The sequence below is a fragment of the Ascaphus truei genome, chromosome 2 (assembly GCF_040206685.1).
Source record: "Ascaphus truei isolate aAscTru1 chromosome 2, aAscTru1.hap1, whole genome shotgun sequence".
Lineage (NCBI taxonomy): Eukaryota > Metazoa > Chordata > Amphibia > Anura > Ascaphidae > Ascaphus > Ascaphus truei.
This window is the reverse complement of record NC_134484.1, coordinates 76,296,282-76,312,858: the sequence shown is the minus strand read 5'-3', so window position 1 is coordinate 76,312,858 and position 16,577 is coordinate 76,296,282. Positions and strand designations below refer to the sequence as shown.

General features: G+C 47.1%; 2 protein-coding genes across 6 annotated transcripts in view; one reads left to right on the top strand and one right to left on the bottom strand.

Moving 5' to 3' along the window:
* PIP4P2 (phosphatidylinositol-4,5-bisphosphate 4-phosphatase 2) overlaps positions 1–2,902 on the bottom strand; it is a 92,997-nt gene extending 90,095 nt beyond the window's left edge. The window contains exon 1 of one of the 2 annotated variants that reach the window (XM_075582873.1): positions 2,753–2,902. The gene's annotated coding sequence lies outside the window, so the exon portion shown is untranslated. The remainder of the gene's footprint in view (positions 1–2,752) is intronic. The other variant, XM_075582869.1, reaches the window with a different exon arrangement.
* A 172-nt stretch (positions 2,903–3,074) lies between these two features.
* Positions 3,075–16,577, top strand: part of OTUD6B (OTU deubiquitinase 6B) — a 41,583-nt gene continuing 28,080 nt past the window's right edge. For 2 of the 4 annotated variants that reach the window (XM_075582858.1, XM_075582855.1), the window contains exons 1-3: positions 3,075–3,237; positions 5,676–5,830; positions 13,688–13,780. In XM_075582858.1, coding sequence (XP_075438973.1) covers positions 3,168–3,237; positions 5,676–5,830; positions 13,688–13,780 — 318 coding nt within the window. In that variant the 5' untranslated portion in view covers positions 3,075–3,167. The remainder of the gene's footprint in view (positions 3,238–5,675; positions 5,831–13,687; positions 13,781–16,577) is intronic. The other 2 variants (XM_075582863.1, XM_075582866.1) reach the window with 2 other exon arrangements.

Sequence of the window (16,577 nt, the reverse complement as noted above, 5' to 3'; positions counted from 1 at the left end):
AGGCAGTGACGTGGGTGGGGGGGTGGGCAAGCAGTGACGTGGGTGGGGGGGGTGGGCAGGCAGTGACGTGGGTGGGGGGGTGGGCAGGCAGTGACGTTAGGCAGTGACGTGGGTGGGGGGTGGGCAGGCAGTGACGTGGGTGGGGGGGTGGGTAGGCAGTGACGTGGGTTTTGGGGGTCGGCAGGCAGTGACGTTCAGGCAGTTGACGTGGGTGGGGGGGGTGGGCAGGCAGTGACGTGGGTGGGGGGGGTGGGCAGGCAGTGACGTTTTGGCAGTGACGTGGGTGGGGGGGTGGGCAGGCAGTGACGTTAGCAGTGACGTGGGTGGGGGGGTGGGCAGGCAGTGACGTGGGTTGGGTGGGCAGGCAGTGACGTGGGTTGGGGGGGTGGGCAGGCAGTGACGTGGGTTGGGGGGGTGGGCAGGCAGTGACGTGGTTGGGCGGGTGGGCAGGCAGTGACGTGGGTTGGGCGGGTGGGCAGGCAGTGACGTGGGTTGGGCGGGTGGGCAGGCAGTGACGTTGGTTGGGGGGGGGATGGGCAGGCAGTGACGTGGGGGGGGTGCGCGGAAGGGAGCCAGCATCACAATCTCCCCCTGGCACCCTGATCCCGAGTAGGCATATCCCCCAGCTCGCCCATATATCCCTCTCTCCCCTGCGGTTCCTCACCTCGCACCCGTCCGTGCTCCTCCTCAGGCTGCCCCCGGGTCTCTCCTCCCTCCGGGCCTCCGCCGGCTCCCTGGCTGATACAGAGGAGCTAGGCCGCGGCCCCACCTCCCCCCTCCGGGTACCGGCTGCACTCGACATCCACGTCGGCGGTGTCCGGCCCCCCCGGCGAGGCAGAGCGGTACGCGTACGCATCTCACTCCCCTCTGGCTGCAGGTAGGAGCCGGTGAAGGGAGAGGCGGAGAGAGAGCGGCGGAGAGAGAGCTGGGTGTCGTGCTCTCGGGGGGAGCGTGCTCGGGGTGGGGAAGTGAGAGCTGGGGAAGTGAGAGCTGGGGAAGGGAGAGCGCCGGGAGCGGGCTCAAAGGCGTGGTGTGTGTGAGGCTGGCAGGCATGTGGTGTGTGAGTGTGGGAAGGGCGGAGTGCCGATGCGGTGGCAAGTGCGGAGGGGTGATAGAGGGGGAGGGGTGATAGAGGGGGGAGGGGTGATAGAGAGGGGGGAGGGGTGATAGAGAGGGGGAGGGGTGATAGAGGGGGGGAGGGGTGATAGAGGGGGGGAGGGGTGATAGAGGGGGGGGAGGGGTGATAGAGGGGGGGGAGGGGTGATAGAGGGGGGGGAGGGGTGATAGAGGGGGGGAGGGGTGATAGAGGGGGGGGGGTCAAATCCGGAGGGGTTAGAGGGGGGAGTGTTGTACTTACTTTGTTCTGTGTCGTGGTCAGCGTCTCCAGGGGTGTCAGCGTCTCCAGGGGTGAGTGGTTGAGGCTGTGTCAGTGTGATGTGTGTTACGAATGGAATTCGCAGGGTAGGCTCACACAGTATGAGGAAGCTCAGGGGGGTGAGAGTCTGAAGCTGTATGAGTGTGGTGTGTGAGTGGAACAGAGCACACCGGCCAATGAGAGCCGTGGGGGACGGGACACACCGGCCAATAAGAGCCGTGGGAGGGCGGGCAGACCGATGGACCAATCAAATGGTCTACAGAGACTCACAACCAAGATTTTCAATTATATAGATATAGATTTTATACCTGCGCTGTGACATGTGTTAGCTCCATGTAAATAAACAATAATAATCTCTCCCGGGGAGGTTAAAATGGTCGCTGCCATTTCCACTAAGGCCTTGTCCAGGGTGGCGCTGAGCGGACGCACGCGCTCACGCTGGACACGTTGCGACAGTGCACGTGGCCCTCTTGAGCGGGCTGGCGCGCTTGCTCGGCGCTCAGCCGCTTGCAGAGCAAGCAAAATTGATTTTGCTGCTCGCAAGCGCATCACGTGAGCGTTTCGCCCCAGCTCTGTGACATCGTGGCCGCGCCCCCAGGCGAGCGCGCACCTAGACGGCCATGAATCGTCCGGCCAAGCAGGGCGGAGCGCCAGCACGCCTGTTTCCACCCTGGACGAGGCCTTATTGAGGCAGCGGAGGTTGCCATGGTAACAGTGGACATAAGAAACAGGTGAAAATTCGGGGGGGGGAATTAAGATTTTGAACAAATGGAAAGTGAGAAATAGATCAGCAAATCCGGTTATGTTATGACTCCATTTGGGGGGCTCTGCTGGTTTAAGTCTTTCCTGAGTAACTTGAACGCAAATACAAAGCTCAGAGTACTAAACCGTGAATAACGAAAAGCTGCCAACTAATATTCTCACTATTGCACATTATTTATATATCACTCGTGACATTATGAAGGGCAAAGTAAAAATTAGCTAATTATTTTTTTTAAATACGTGTAAAGTGCACCAAAAAAAGTATTTACATATGAAAACAAGACATGAACAATTCCAATATATTTACAGATATATATATATATATATATATATATATCATAAATGAAAAGGAAATAGCCAAGTTATTCCAGTTTCGATAGTGCTGATTATATGAGTATGTTAATATTAGGTGATACCTCTTTTAATTGGTATTATAGGACAAGTTTTCAAGAGTTCTCCCTTTCCCTCAGGTCTACCAACACATACAAAAAATTTATATATATATATATATGTATGAGATGCTTATTTCTTGAGAGGAGTCACACTAATTTCCCTTGGGAATTCTAGAAACACACCGAATGTTTAAATAGAGAGAAGGGGAAAAAAAAACCTTACTTCAAAAAGAGAGACTCCCCTGCAGAGCGCGCGGCTGCACACGCTGTCACACTGGCCACATTAGAGCGCAAGCAGCACGGCGGATGTTGTTTTAACTTTCAGCGCGACGTGTGGGCTTTGTACCCACATCAAACATGGCCGCCTGTTCTTCAGAGTCCCTACCAGATACTCACGACACATACTCTCCTCCATTTCAGCTGATTTGTCCCCTCTCAGCCAATAGAGAGGCGGTAGAGGAGAAGCATCAGAAGCAGCCAATCAGGAGCTGGTTGGAGCGGTGATAGGAGGAAAGGTAGGCGGGCTTATGTGGGCAGTGCGTGTGCGGCAGGGGTGTGCTGAGTGCTGACGTCACTGTGTGCCAGCAGTAAGGTGATGGGCGGAAGGTACAGACTGCAGAGCCCGCCTGGACTGCAACATGGACGGACAGAGGGAGAGCACGGAGCTGGTACTCAAGCAGCAACGCAAAGAGAAAAAGGAGCTGCAGGGTGAGGGGGACAAGCGATGAACAGAGTGCAATCACCCCCAGGCTCCAGCATGCGTGGACAATTACACCCCCCACAAATAAATATATGTTCACTAATGCACAGACCATCACAAATATAATATATATATATATATTCTCCGCACTAATGCACGGACCATTATACATATATATATATATATATATATATATATATATACACACACACACACACACACACACACACACACACACACACACACACCCTGAGACCGAAGTTTTGAGTCCCTACTGTCACAAGACAACTCTCTTCCCATGAGTGTTAAAGGCCATGTCTATACATACTGCGCTATATGTATGCACACACAGCTGTCTCTTACACATACAAATACTTGATGTAATTCCATCCCTATATACCAATAGGGACCACATACTATCTACACACACTAATAGTAATGCAACACCCTCTTACATTTCCACACCTACCCACACCATTGATGTACACTACCACTCCACACACACCTTTTGTAAAGCGCTGTATACACTGTGGGCTCTTTATTTATTTATATTTACATACACACACACTCTTAAATCACTAACATTCAGGGACTATTTAACACCAAGTCATAAATCGCACACTACACGGGGGAGGGATGGGCTCTAGTAACATTCCAAGATGCACTGTTGCCTGCTTTATTCATTGTAACACCGGAAGAAAAAGAGATCCGTGTATCTCGAAAGCTCGCACAAATAAAAGCATTCCGTTAGCCACAGCATCGTATCGTCTATTCATTTTTGATATATAGGTCCATGCATTTGTGCATATATGGTGGTCCATGCATTTGTATATGTGCACACACACAATTTTCACAACATTTTGCACATACAAATAGATACCACTATAGTTCCGCTACTCCTGCTTGTGGGAGGTACGTCTAAGTAATTTTATTGGAAAATACATTTACTGTTGATCACCCCTCCCACTCCCCCACACATACAGTTTGAGTGTCAGACATTCAACCCCTACACTGGCATAAGACCCTTAAATGCACCTCCTAGTCCCTTTAAGCAACAAATAGTTATTTGTCTGCACCTGTGCTTTGAACAGAAGGCACCCATAACACATAATTGATGATTCAGGCTCAGACCCGGAGAGGTGGCAGTTTTAAACACACAAAAGTATTCACTGAAAGCTGTTAAGTGATGATCAAATCAGAGAAGCATAGAATTCAGATAAGAAGAAACTAGGGACCTGGCGTTTATGTCTGTCAGAAACACATATATAAACTAGCTGTACCCGGCATAAATTACGCCGATCTAGCAGATCTTGAAGGTTATTCATTAGGCCGAGTCCATAGAAGGACAGGCCGCGTTGAGCCGTGCGGACGCTCCGCGCTGAGCTCCTGCATCCTCAATGAGGATGCCATGAGAGGGGGCTCACGCGAGCGTCCGCAGGCGAGCGGAGGCGCTGGAGTTTTCAGCCGACAGCCAAACTGTTTTTCAGCGTGCTGTCGGCTGAAAACATCCAATTAGCGCGGAGCTGCGTCAACGTCACAACGCCGTGGCGTCGGTGCGTCACGGTCGATTGGCCCAGCGACGTCACTGCCCCGCCTCCCTCAGTCTCCCCCTGCTTCCGATCGCGCCCGCTGGCTCGCCTGCATGGGCATGAAATCGCGCAGATTTCAGCAGGCGAGCCTCAGCGTCGGCTCGGCTCAACCCTCTGTGGCCCCAGCCTTAAACATTACTCTTTGTTTTCACCCCCTCCCTGTAATGCCTTGCGGTCTCTTGTCCCCTCTTACCACCTTTCTCCTCCATCATCCCCCACTCTTCTTTGCAACATCTATGTATATATCTACATATATCTCTCTTACTGATACCTCTACAGTTAGACAACATTATACTTTGCACACTAACGCAGAACCTACAAGATGTTGCTGCCTTTGCTAACCCCTTCAACATCATATGAACACCTAGTATACCCAATAAATGCAGACTCTTCTCACCAAGCAAGCACCCCCTTGTATCTTCCGCCTGAAATGGAGACCTGCATCTCTGGTTCAGGGTACCTTGCCTTTTATATACAAGCTTTCCATTATGATTACATATAGTTGCCGTCTAGAATGGCTGTCATCTATAAAACAAAGATACAGTACTGAGGTCTTCCTTTTTAGACCCATTGTGTAGTTTAGATTCAAACCCATATTTGCCAAGCAGTGCTATTCCATAAAACGCCTTATGGTGATGGAAGACACCTCATGGTCCATTTTAGAGAATAGACCTTACAAGGTCACAGAAAGGGGTCTTTATGTCCCTCTGGGAGAACATAGAATTTGATGGCAGATAAGAACCACTTGGCCCACCTAGTATGCCAATTTTTCCTCTTAAAACCCCAGGACCCTTTTTCACACTTTTACCGTTCATTTGCAACAGTGTATTCTTGTTCTTTGTTTTGTTTTTTTTTAGCCAAAATTCAGAGCATGAAAAACGCTGTACCTAAAAATGACAAAAAGAGAAGAAAACAACTGACTGAAGATATTGCCAAGTTGGAAGCTGAAATTGACGAGACTCACAAACAGGAACTGGAATCCCTGACACAGAGAGAATCTGGGCAGACGCAGGTAGCATTTCATTTTGTGTCTTAAAGCAGAAGTCTAGCATGATTTATAAAGTAGATCAGCGTTCCTCGTTCATTATTTGTGAGGGAAGAGCAACTGCACTATGTTTTCCCTGCATAATCTCTGCAAGAATTTAGAGCTCTGGTATTCCAAGACTGTCCCATTCCTTCCATTGCAATGCTTACTGATAGCATTGCGCCTTCCTATTTCAATGTGGCTCTTGATGTCATTGGCAAACCCCCATTGGTGGTTCAGAGAAGCTGTCTGACCTTGAGAGGAAATTGTGGTCATCTCTGGATGCTTCCCTGCCACCTCTCGGCAGTGGGGAAACTCTCAAATCTTTAATGAACTAAGCAAGAGCACACAAGGAATAAATTGGGATGGAAAATGTTCAGGGTAAAGTTTTGAAGGATAAGTGTGACAGTGTTTATAAATGATGTTGAAGTTGCACACTTAGTAAATATTTGGTAAAAAATATAAAATAACAAACTGAAATCCATAAGGCTGCGTAAGTAGGAAATTGAAAGGAAGAGCGAGTCATCCAAATTATTCAAGTCAAAAGGACAGGGGCATCATTCAGAATTGGTGCAGTGTACCAACATTTGAAAGTGGGCAATCGGTATTGGCTATTTATGTGTATATGTCTATGTATGTATTTATGTATCTCACTTTTATATAGATACAGATGCAGCCACCAGTATTAGAACACTTACTTGGGAAATTCTGGGAGATTCTGGGGCAGTCTCACAGTAAATGCCTCAACATTTCTGTGAGATTCTTAATGGCCCATTGGATTAACACAGCGGGGGGGTCGCTGCAGAATCTCACATAAATGTTGAGGCAATATTGAGGCATTTACTGTGAGACTGCCCCAGAATTTCCCAGGCAAGAGTTCTAATACTGGTGGCTGCATCTGTTTGTATATTTATATATCTCAGGGACAAGAGTATATTTTTAAGCAGCTGTATATTCTTTTAAAAAGACTGCACGTCCAAATGTCTACCATTTCTTGCATGGTTTAATAATTTAGCTCCTTCACTGTCAGAAGGGCTGGAAAAGCAGCAACATGATTGAAATATATAGATTGTTGTCAATCTTCTGAAATCATGGCCAAAAACTTTAACCCACCACCAAATACAATTTCCAACGATCAGTGCTTTCCAAACCTATCATCACAAACGTTCCCCCCATTACACCAGATGATCAATGAAGTTCAAATTCAACATCTCTAGATCTGCTAAAATAGTTCAGCTACTTACAAAACTTAGGTCTTGAAGTAAGTTGCATCTCAAGACTGTTGTCTGAGTTTCTTCACTTGCAAGTATTGCTTTACTATAATTTTAAGCGCTTGTATATACTTTTCCTGGTTGTCCCCATGGCAGTGGTCATCAATAGGTTAAGTTCCACCCTCCAGCTGAGAGAGGACAGAAATCTCTACCTGTGGGAGGACCATAAATAGTCCCTCCTTTCCTCCCCAAGTAGTCTTTTTTTTTCTGTCTTAACGTAGCTGAGGTAGCGCTTTTTTTCTGTAATATAAAGGGGGCTAACCTGACTAGTAGTCGATCCATGGGAGTGGTCTGCCTCTCTCTCCCGCTGAAGCCCAGACTTCCTCACTCCAAGGAGTTTGCTGTTCAGTGAGGCAGAAGGAAGGCCATGCTGCAAATAGCTGCTGAGGCTCGAGCTCCAGAAACCTGGTAAAGAGCCGCTTGATCAGGCGCGCGCGTGCAGGAATTCTGGTTGACGCCATACCACATGTACTCAGGAGGCATCAGGGAGCTCTCACGAGAGACATCGCGGTGACGTCACAAAAAAAAGTATTAAGTGCTCAGCAAACAAACGCTGTCGCTGCCCTCCTACTCTGCACCTCGCACAAGGATCACAGACGCGTGAAAGACGGTATATATGCTGGGAAACCTGATCAAGTGCTGCAAAGTAAGGTGTATATCCTACCTAAGGCCTCGGGCATGGTCAACGCGTGCTGAGGCGCGCTGGTACTTACCAGTGAGCCCCTACTGCCGCTATGAGAGCGGCTTTAGTAGGGGCTCGTAGGTCTTAGGTAAATTTTAAATTCAAGCGCTTGCCGGAGCGCAGGGCCGGTCACGTGAGCGGTTCGCCCAATGAGGGTGAACCAGCTCTGTGACGTCACTGGCCCACCCTCCGAAACGCCCCCGGACGGCGCGCTGTCTAAGGCCAGGGAAAGCACCCGTTTTCCCTCAGCCTCAGCGCGCCTCTGCCAGCAAGCAATAACCCTGGACGAGGCCTAAGGATACAGGCACTGATTACAAACATGCAAGCCTATCTGAACCAAGCCAATATTACATTATAATCATGGATGCAGTCTCTGCAAGAACTACTATTACAAAGATTCCATGGCAAGCCCCCATGGACACAGTAGTTGCCAATATTGGGATTTTTGTTTTTTGTAAAAGAGATGGCTATTGGTATTAGTATTTGTATTATGTCAGTGCTACAGGATCACAATAGGAGGATCCAGTGGCCAGAGCAAGATGCGTCTGTGACGGTAAGGGTAGATTTGGCTGCTTTTAAATAAAGATTAAGCCTGCCATTGCCCCTACCTGTTAATGATATGATTTATGTACAGTATGTATAGTTTATTGTAGCACTCCTATAAATGTTCCTCTTAAAGGATGTAAAACCGTGATGTACAGCCCTGTTCAAGAGTGGGAAACTGTAGGGGTTAACTCTCTTGCAAAATGGGCTGTAATCACATTGAGTAGGTACTGTAGGCCTGGACACGGATGGGATTAGGCCCATTTTTGAGAAACCAGGGAGAGGTTGACCATCTGCTGAGTGGACTTTCTCTGCAAGAAAGTGTGGAAGTGGATTGTATCAGCATTGTCCTGACCACCTGTAACCCCAGTAATCTCATCAGCTGGGTCTAGAATTGTGTGCAGAGACCAGTAATTTTGTTCCTCCTCAGACTGGCATATCCCTGATTGGAACAAGAGTATAAATACACCTTCTCCCCAGCTTCAAGAGTCCTTCAGGACTGGATATTCTTGGTGAAGGCTAAGTGCTGACAGGGGACTGGCAGAGCCCCTGTAAAGGAAGAGCTGATGGAGTCAGCAGAAGGGAACTGAGGAGACACAATGCTTGGGTCTGAAGCATCCAGTGTTGTTGCGGTCTGTGTATGCAGCGTTGGCCGGAGCTGTTTGGAGTGCAGCAATGGCTGGGAATTTAAAACTGCTATCTAGCGGGGAGCAAGGCATGCTGCCCATACTACAGAGGACAGAGGCGCAAGTTGGGAACGCGTATCAGGGTAAGCTTCCGGATGGAGGTCCCTGCATCCAAGACTTTAGGTTATTCCCCCATTTGGGTGTGTGTGTGTGTGTGTTTATGTACATGTACTGGAAGCTTGTGGAAACTTTTTCCAATAAATTCACTTTTGTTCAACTCTGCAGTTCTATCTAGTGTATTGATCCCTGGTGTTAAGTGTCTTGGTCTCCCGTGACACCGGCTACTAGGAAAAAAGCCATGAGGAAAACAAGTGTGTGCTGATTGGGATAAGCCAAAACTTAAAAAACAAATTGGTGAGGATTACATGTGGCAAAGGATCCAATTGAACCAGTGTCTGATTTCAACTCCTTGAAGAAAGACACGCTAACCCAGGATATTGAGGCAACTTATTCTAAGTCTGCACACGGAGGCCAAAAACGAACAAGATCCTATAGTAGTCTGGAAAGACCACAAGACTCCTCTTCTGAGAATTCAGAGGATAAACAATTCAGCAAGAGGCCCTGGACATGAAATCATCAGATAATAATTTTTCAGCGGATGAATCGTCCACCTTTTGATCTCGATCGTTGACCCGGTTCTCAAAACTGTAAGAAAGATTTTACAGATCGAGGACGAGCCTTACCCTTCGGGGCCTAGGGATCGCCTATTCAAGAGCCTACATAAGAAGCCAAGAACCTTCTTGGTTCACTATGTGGTGAAGGATATAATAAAAGCAGAGTGGTTGCAACTGGACCCCAAAAAAAAAAAATCTTTGATCAGGACAGTTTTGAAAATGTAGCTATTTGAGAAGCGAAAGCTTGGGGCATTTCCCCAAAAGTGGTCGCAGCAGTGTCAAAGTTTTGCTAATCTAACAACCCTGACAGTAGACGATGCAGCCTCTTTTCGAGATGCAATGGCAGGCGGATGGAGAACACCTTGAAGTCGTTTACTGCAGAAGGTGCAGCTTGCAGGCCTGCCATAGCTATAACATAAGTATCAAGAATGATAACGTTATGGATCGTTAACATGGAAGAGGCCCTGAAGAAGGAAATTAAACAGTCCCAGATAGTTGGAGGCACTCGTCTAAACTTGGCAGCAGGCTTTGTAGCTGAAGCATCGCTGGATTCAGTTAAGCTAGCAGCAAGGGCAATGGCACTATCTGTCGCAGCCGGAAGAGCGCTTGGGCTACGGCCTTGGCAGGCAGATTTGTCATTTATTTTAAATTGTTTTACCAGGAAGTAATACATTGAGTTACCTCTCGTTTCAAGTATGTCCTGGGCATTGAGTTAAGATGACGACAAATAATACGTTACAAATACATAGTTACATAAGTGAACAGGGTATACATTATGTACAAGACATAGCATGCACAGTTAGAGATAATATATATTATAGACGTATGTAGCCATTACAGACCAGGTTAAAATATGAGACTGCTTTAGTTTTGAAAGAACTTAGACTGGTGGAGGCTGTGAGAGTCTGCTAGGTTGTTCCAGTTTTGGGGTGCACGGTAAGAGGAGGAGGAGCGGCCGGATACTTTGTTGAACCTTGGGACCATGAACAGTCTTTTGGAGTCAGATCTCAGATAAGTGCTGCATGTGGTGGGAGTGAGGAGCTTGTTGACGGGTAGCTTGGCCAGAAAGTATTTGAAGACATGACAGGAAAGATGAACTTTGCACCTACACTCAAGTTATGATCAATCTAGTTCTGTGAGCATTTCGCAGTGATGTGTTGTAGTTGCATTGGAGAACAAAACAGCATATTGAATTGTAGAGGGTATCAAGTTTGCTAAGGTGGGTTTGGGGTGCCGTGCCGTGCCGAATAATATATTCCCCTAGTCGATAATTGGAATTGGCATCTGCTGTGCGATACGCTTTCTGACCAGCAGACTTAGGGAGGATTCGTTCCTGTAAAGTACACCTAGTTTAAAGTACACCTAGTTTAAAGAACAATCTGTGTTTGATTCCCTTCGAGGGACATAATCTGTCTGGCAGCAGGCATCTAGATTCCATCATTCAGAGAACCTCCTGTCTTCCGCCTCCCTCTTCTTCTTCTTCTTTTTTTTTTTTCCTCCCCCACAGGAAAGGATGAATAAGAGGGCTAACGGCCGAGGCATGAGAGCCTATAGGCCCGGAAGGAGTTACTCGAGCAACCTCCTGGTACGGAGGCCAAGAGGACGCGAACCCAATATAGAGCAACTGAAAAGTTTGAGATGAGAGCTCAAACATCCCACGTAGGAAGAATACTCTAGCAATTTCAGGATGTTTAGGCGCAAATGATTACGTTTTTCTGGATGCACAAAGTTGTCTGTAGGGGCTATTGTCTGGAGTTCAAGACGTTATCCGGAAGACACACGTTTATAAGATCCTGACAGCCAGGAAACAAGCTGATCAGGCAGGCCTAACCAACTGTTTCAAACAGCTATTGAACGACCAAGTGAGCCAACCGGTTCCGCCACAAAAGAACTATCAAGGTATCTACTCACCAATGTTCTTTGTAAAGAAGTCGAAGGGAACATTCAGGTCCATACTAGACCTAAGAGGAGTAAACAAACTGCTCAAAGTAAGACGGTTGAAGACCATTATTTCAGCAGTGCACCAAGGAGACTGACCTGTGTCAGTAGATCTGAAAGATACCTGTTTCCGCATGCCTATATGTTAGAAACAGAAGGTATCTTAAGATTTGCGATAGGGCTTTACCCCTATCAAATTAAAGTCACTTCCCTTTGTCACTGATGGTACAGGTGTCAGCACTGTCAGCATTGCTAGGAAAGCGCTCATGGGTTATTCTTCCAAGCTTTGAAGAGAATCGGACCACAACAAGGATCCAGTTCCTGCTTGGGATTTACCATTAGTATTACGGGCTCTAACAGCGGCCATTTTTCTCAAGCTTCAGATACAGACCTAACGTTGAAGACAGTACTGTTAATAACACTGATGTCTGCATGCAGGATTGGCTAATTATAGGTATTGTCGGTAAAGAAACCTATCCTTCCATCAAGACAAGGTCATCTTGAGGCCAGTTCAACTCTAATTACCGAAAAGCGTTTCAAATTCCATCTCAACCAGGAGGTAATATTACCCCCATTTTGCCTAAAACCGGCAAATGACAAAGAACGGATTCTGCACACATTAGATGTGTTAAGGTGCTTGAACCTATACCTTTCCTGAACTTAAAGATTTATGAAGTCAGACAGACTGTTCATCCTTCCAAAAGGGATCAAGGAAGTGACAAGCGGCCTCAAAGTCTACGATAATTCACTAAATCGTAATGGCTATCAAGAAGGCCTATATTATCCAGAAAATTCAAGCCCTGTACTGGTAAAGGCCTATTCTGTGAGAGACATGGTTACGTTCTGGGCAGTAAAGGTGCAGGTTTCTTCAATTAGTATGTTTAAGTACTATTCTTTGGATATACATGCCTCAGCAGATGCATGCTTTGGCAGGAGGGTCCTGTAGTCAATTGTCACCACTTAAATAATTTTTTTTACATTTGAGTGAGATGGAGACAACCAGGAAAATAGAAGATTGATTCCCAACTTACCGTAACGTTCTTTTCCTGGAGAGTCCATCCATGGCAGTGCTCACCAGTTCCCTCCCAAAAATTATGTCCGAGATGATATTAATGTTTCTAGTTATATATTTCTGCTTTTGTACTGAGACTACCTGGGGAGGAAAGGGGGGGACTATTCATAGTCCTTCCAAATGTAGCAAAGAGAAAAAAAAACTAAGCATTACTGATGGAACAATAGAACGGAACAATAGAACAAAAAAATTAAGATGGAGAAGTGCGTATTCCTTAAAAACCTGGTCATGTAGACAAAAAAAGCGAATGTATCGCCCCACCAACGCGTAGATACTTTGATAAAGCGCTGCAGCGTGAAACGTGTTGGTGGGGCGATACCATCGCATTTTTTTTTGTCTACATGACCAATAAAATATAAGTTTTTATGGAATATGCACTTCTCCATTATTTTTTATTTTTTTTGTTCTATTGTTCAAGTAGTGCTTGTTTTTTTCTCTCTTTGCTGCTTCATCTTTACTACGCAGAGCACACCAGGGACCCTTGGACCTGTCAACTACGTCAGGATGCTGCACTTCATGCAGTGAGTCTGTTATATGCATCTAAGATATGGTTGGACTTTATTTGCTATTGCCAATTGGATTATCCATTGTGATTTGCCTATACCTGTGCTTAGGTGAGGTTTCCAAGCAACTTCTATTCACCACCTACCTATCTATTTATCATATTATTACTGGAATCAAAGGTCATCGTTTGGGGAAAAAATGTATGCAATACACATGTCTGTGCGCTGGTTGTTGGCACCACACATTTTTTCAAAAAATCCTTCCACATGTAGAACAGAAATCTCTTATCTCAGCTGAAGGGTGGAACATAACCCATTGGTGAAGCACTGCCATGGATGGACTCTAGGAAAAGAAAATTACAGTAAGTTGGGTATCCATTATTATTTATTTTTTTACGGCACCTCAAACCAAAATATACTTAGGATTCTGATTTTGGCATAAGTTTACTAGGCATGTATTGTGATGTTATAATGTTTAGATAATAGTCTTAATAATAAAATTAAATAATATAGTCACAGTTTTGTCTACTTTTCAGGTGGGTGACATTGTTAATGGTATGTCAAGTGTGGATCTTGAAAACGAGATGTCGGTTCAGCAACCACGTGTATCCAAAGCCCAAAAGAAGCGGGTAGGACATGGATGTCTTTTGTATCTCATCTGTCTCTGTGCTTTTCTGCTGTGCAGTAGCTTGATCTTCATAGTTTTAAGCCATTCAACCCATATCCATGTTAAGTAGTCTTGGTGAAGCTGTGTTTTATCTGTTCAGTTATTTTCCTTGGTCCCCCATATCTTTACCTTTCAGTTGATCCCTTTAGTTTAGAAAGCAAATATTTTTGGAAAAAATGGAAAATCAAAGTGCTCATTTATTTATAACATTAGACCGTGAAGTTTGGAGAGGAGAGGGGTAACATGAGTAGAGCGGGGGAGATTGAGAAGTGTACAGGATGCAGCGTTTTTGATTTGTTGGAGTAGAGGGGGAGATCGAGGAGAAGGGAGTTACAGTAGTCGAGACAGGTGAATATGCGGTGGATGAGAAGTTGGCCGAGGAGAGAAAAATGAGTGGACACATTTTTCTTATGTTTTATAGGTGGTAGCGACAGGTGGAGTCTGTGCTGTGTGGAGGGAAGGGTCAATGGTGACTCCCAAGGTTGTGAGCAGAAGAATGGGGGGGGGCATATGGTGGGGATTGGGAAGGGTGGGAAAGAGGAGGAAGCAGGAAAGTTGAGAAATTCAGTCTTAGCTGGGTTAATTTGTAGGAAGTGGGAGGACATCCAGATAGAAATGGCAGAAAGGCAGGCACGGTTACGGGTGGAATGTTCAAGTGAGAATAGTGGGAAGGAGAAATAGATTTGGATTTTGTCTGCAAAAAAAATGAACATTGAATCAATGGGAGGGGATGAGGTCAAAGAAAGGGGGCAGTGTAGAGGGAGGAGAGGACTAAGGCCGGGGCCATAGAGGCTTCAGGAGAGCGGAGGCGCGCTAACGCTGAGGCTCGCCTGCTTAAGTCAGCGCGATTCCACGGACTTGCAGGCGAGCCAGCGTGCGCGAAGGGAGCCGGGGGGGAGGTGGTTGGAGGCGGGGCAGTGACGTCGCTGGGCCAATCGTGACGTTGACGCTGCTTCAGGTTGATTGGATGTTTTCAGCCAACAGCGCGCTGAAAAACAGCTTGGCTGTCGGCTGAAAATTCCAAAGCCTCAGCACGCCTGCGGACGCTCGCGTGAGCCCCCTCTCAAGGCATCCTCATTGAGGATGCAGGGGCTCAGTGCTGAGCGTCCGCACGGCTCAGCGCGGCCTGTCCTTCTATGGACTCGGCCTAAGGATGGAGCCTTGGGCCACGCCCATTTGGAGGCTGGTGTGCGGAGAGGATTAATTGTTGATGGTGACAGTAGCTGTGGTAGAGAGAGGATAAGAGCCATGTAAATGCCGAGATTGGAGATGAGTGAGATGATCGGTATCAAAGATTGAAGAGAGGATGAAGATGGAGGAGAGTTTGGAGCTGCGAGCTTGGGCAAGACCGTTGTGGATGGTGAGGAGGGCAGTTTCAGTGGAGTGTGAGGGACGGAAGCCAGATTGTCCAATGGAAAGGCGGGAATGGGTGTGGATTAAGGTGGAGCGTTTCTTGTGAACAATGCACTCTGAGTTTAGAGAAGAATGGAAGGAGTGGGGGTGAAAGTTTGTGGGTAGGGTCTACACATGTTGTGTGTTTTAAAAAAAATAAAACAAATTAGGTGAGGGATGACTACCGCAGTTTTGAAGGAGTTCGAGTATTGTACGCTGGATAGGGAGAGGTTGAAGGAGGAAAGATGGGGGAGGGAGTCTGGAATGGTGTCAGAAGGGGATGTGGGGGGATAAGAGCGTTTGACTGAGAGGAAATCATAGTCAGAGGTTGGGCGTAAGGAGTGGGTAGGAGTGGTGGATGGAGGGGAGGGCAGCAGGGGTGAAGGAAGCCCAGATGTTGGTAATGTTTTGTGAGAAGTAGGAGGCAGGGTCCATGGCTGTGACAGTGGCTTATGTGAGAAAGATGTGGGGGGTTGTAGCAGATTGTTTAGGGTGGAGAACAGTTTGTATGGATGAGGTGATGCTGATTTGATGAGTGGTTTATAACATATTTGTTTTTGTGATTTGGGAGTGGAGGTGTATTGGTGGTGGAGGGATTGGAAGGTGGTAAGTGAGGATGGGGAATGGAAAGATTTCCATGATCTCTTGGCTGTGCAAAGGGAGAGACAGTGTTTTGAGTATGCAGGTGAGCCAGTGTTGAGGTGGTTTTGTGATGGGACGCACAGTTTGGAGTGGTGCGATTGAATCGAGAGGGGGGGGAGGACAATGTACAATTAAGGGTGAGTAGGGCAGGGTTCAGTGGGAGAGAGGAAAATGATGAGGGGGAGGAGTGATGAGGTGGAGGAGGTAAGGGAGGATGGGTCAATGGATTTGAGTTTTCTGCGAAGAATGGGATTGGGTGAGGGTGATGCAAAGGATATTGACGAGGAGGAGTTTGTGATCCACAGGTGGGAAAAGGTGTGAAAGGGGACTCGGCATAACATCTTGCCATAAGGTCGAGGGTGCCTCTGTGTATGTGGGTGGGGAGAGATTCAATGAGAGAGTCCAAAGGAGGGTATGAGGGGGATGAAAGCCGAGGCATAGGTGGGGTTTTCGAGGTGAATGTTAAAGTCAGCGAGAACGACCAGGGGGTTGGGTGAAGGTGAAGAGCGAAAGTAGTTGAAGTCATTGAAAAATAGTGTGGGTGAGTCGGTGGCACAAAAAATTACGATGATTGTAATGGGTAGGGGAAAGAGCAGGCATGGAATTCAAAGGAGGAGGGACAGGAAGGAAGGGTGGCAGGTGTCCAAGATGAGGAGACAAGGAGGCCAACTCCTCCAGTGCCGGCATGACGTGGGTTATGGGTGAAGTATGATTGCGTAGATGTG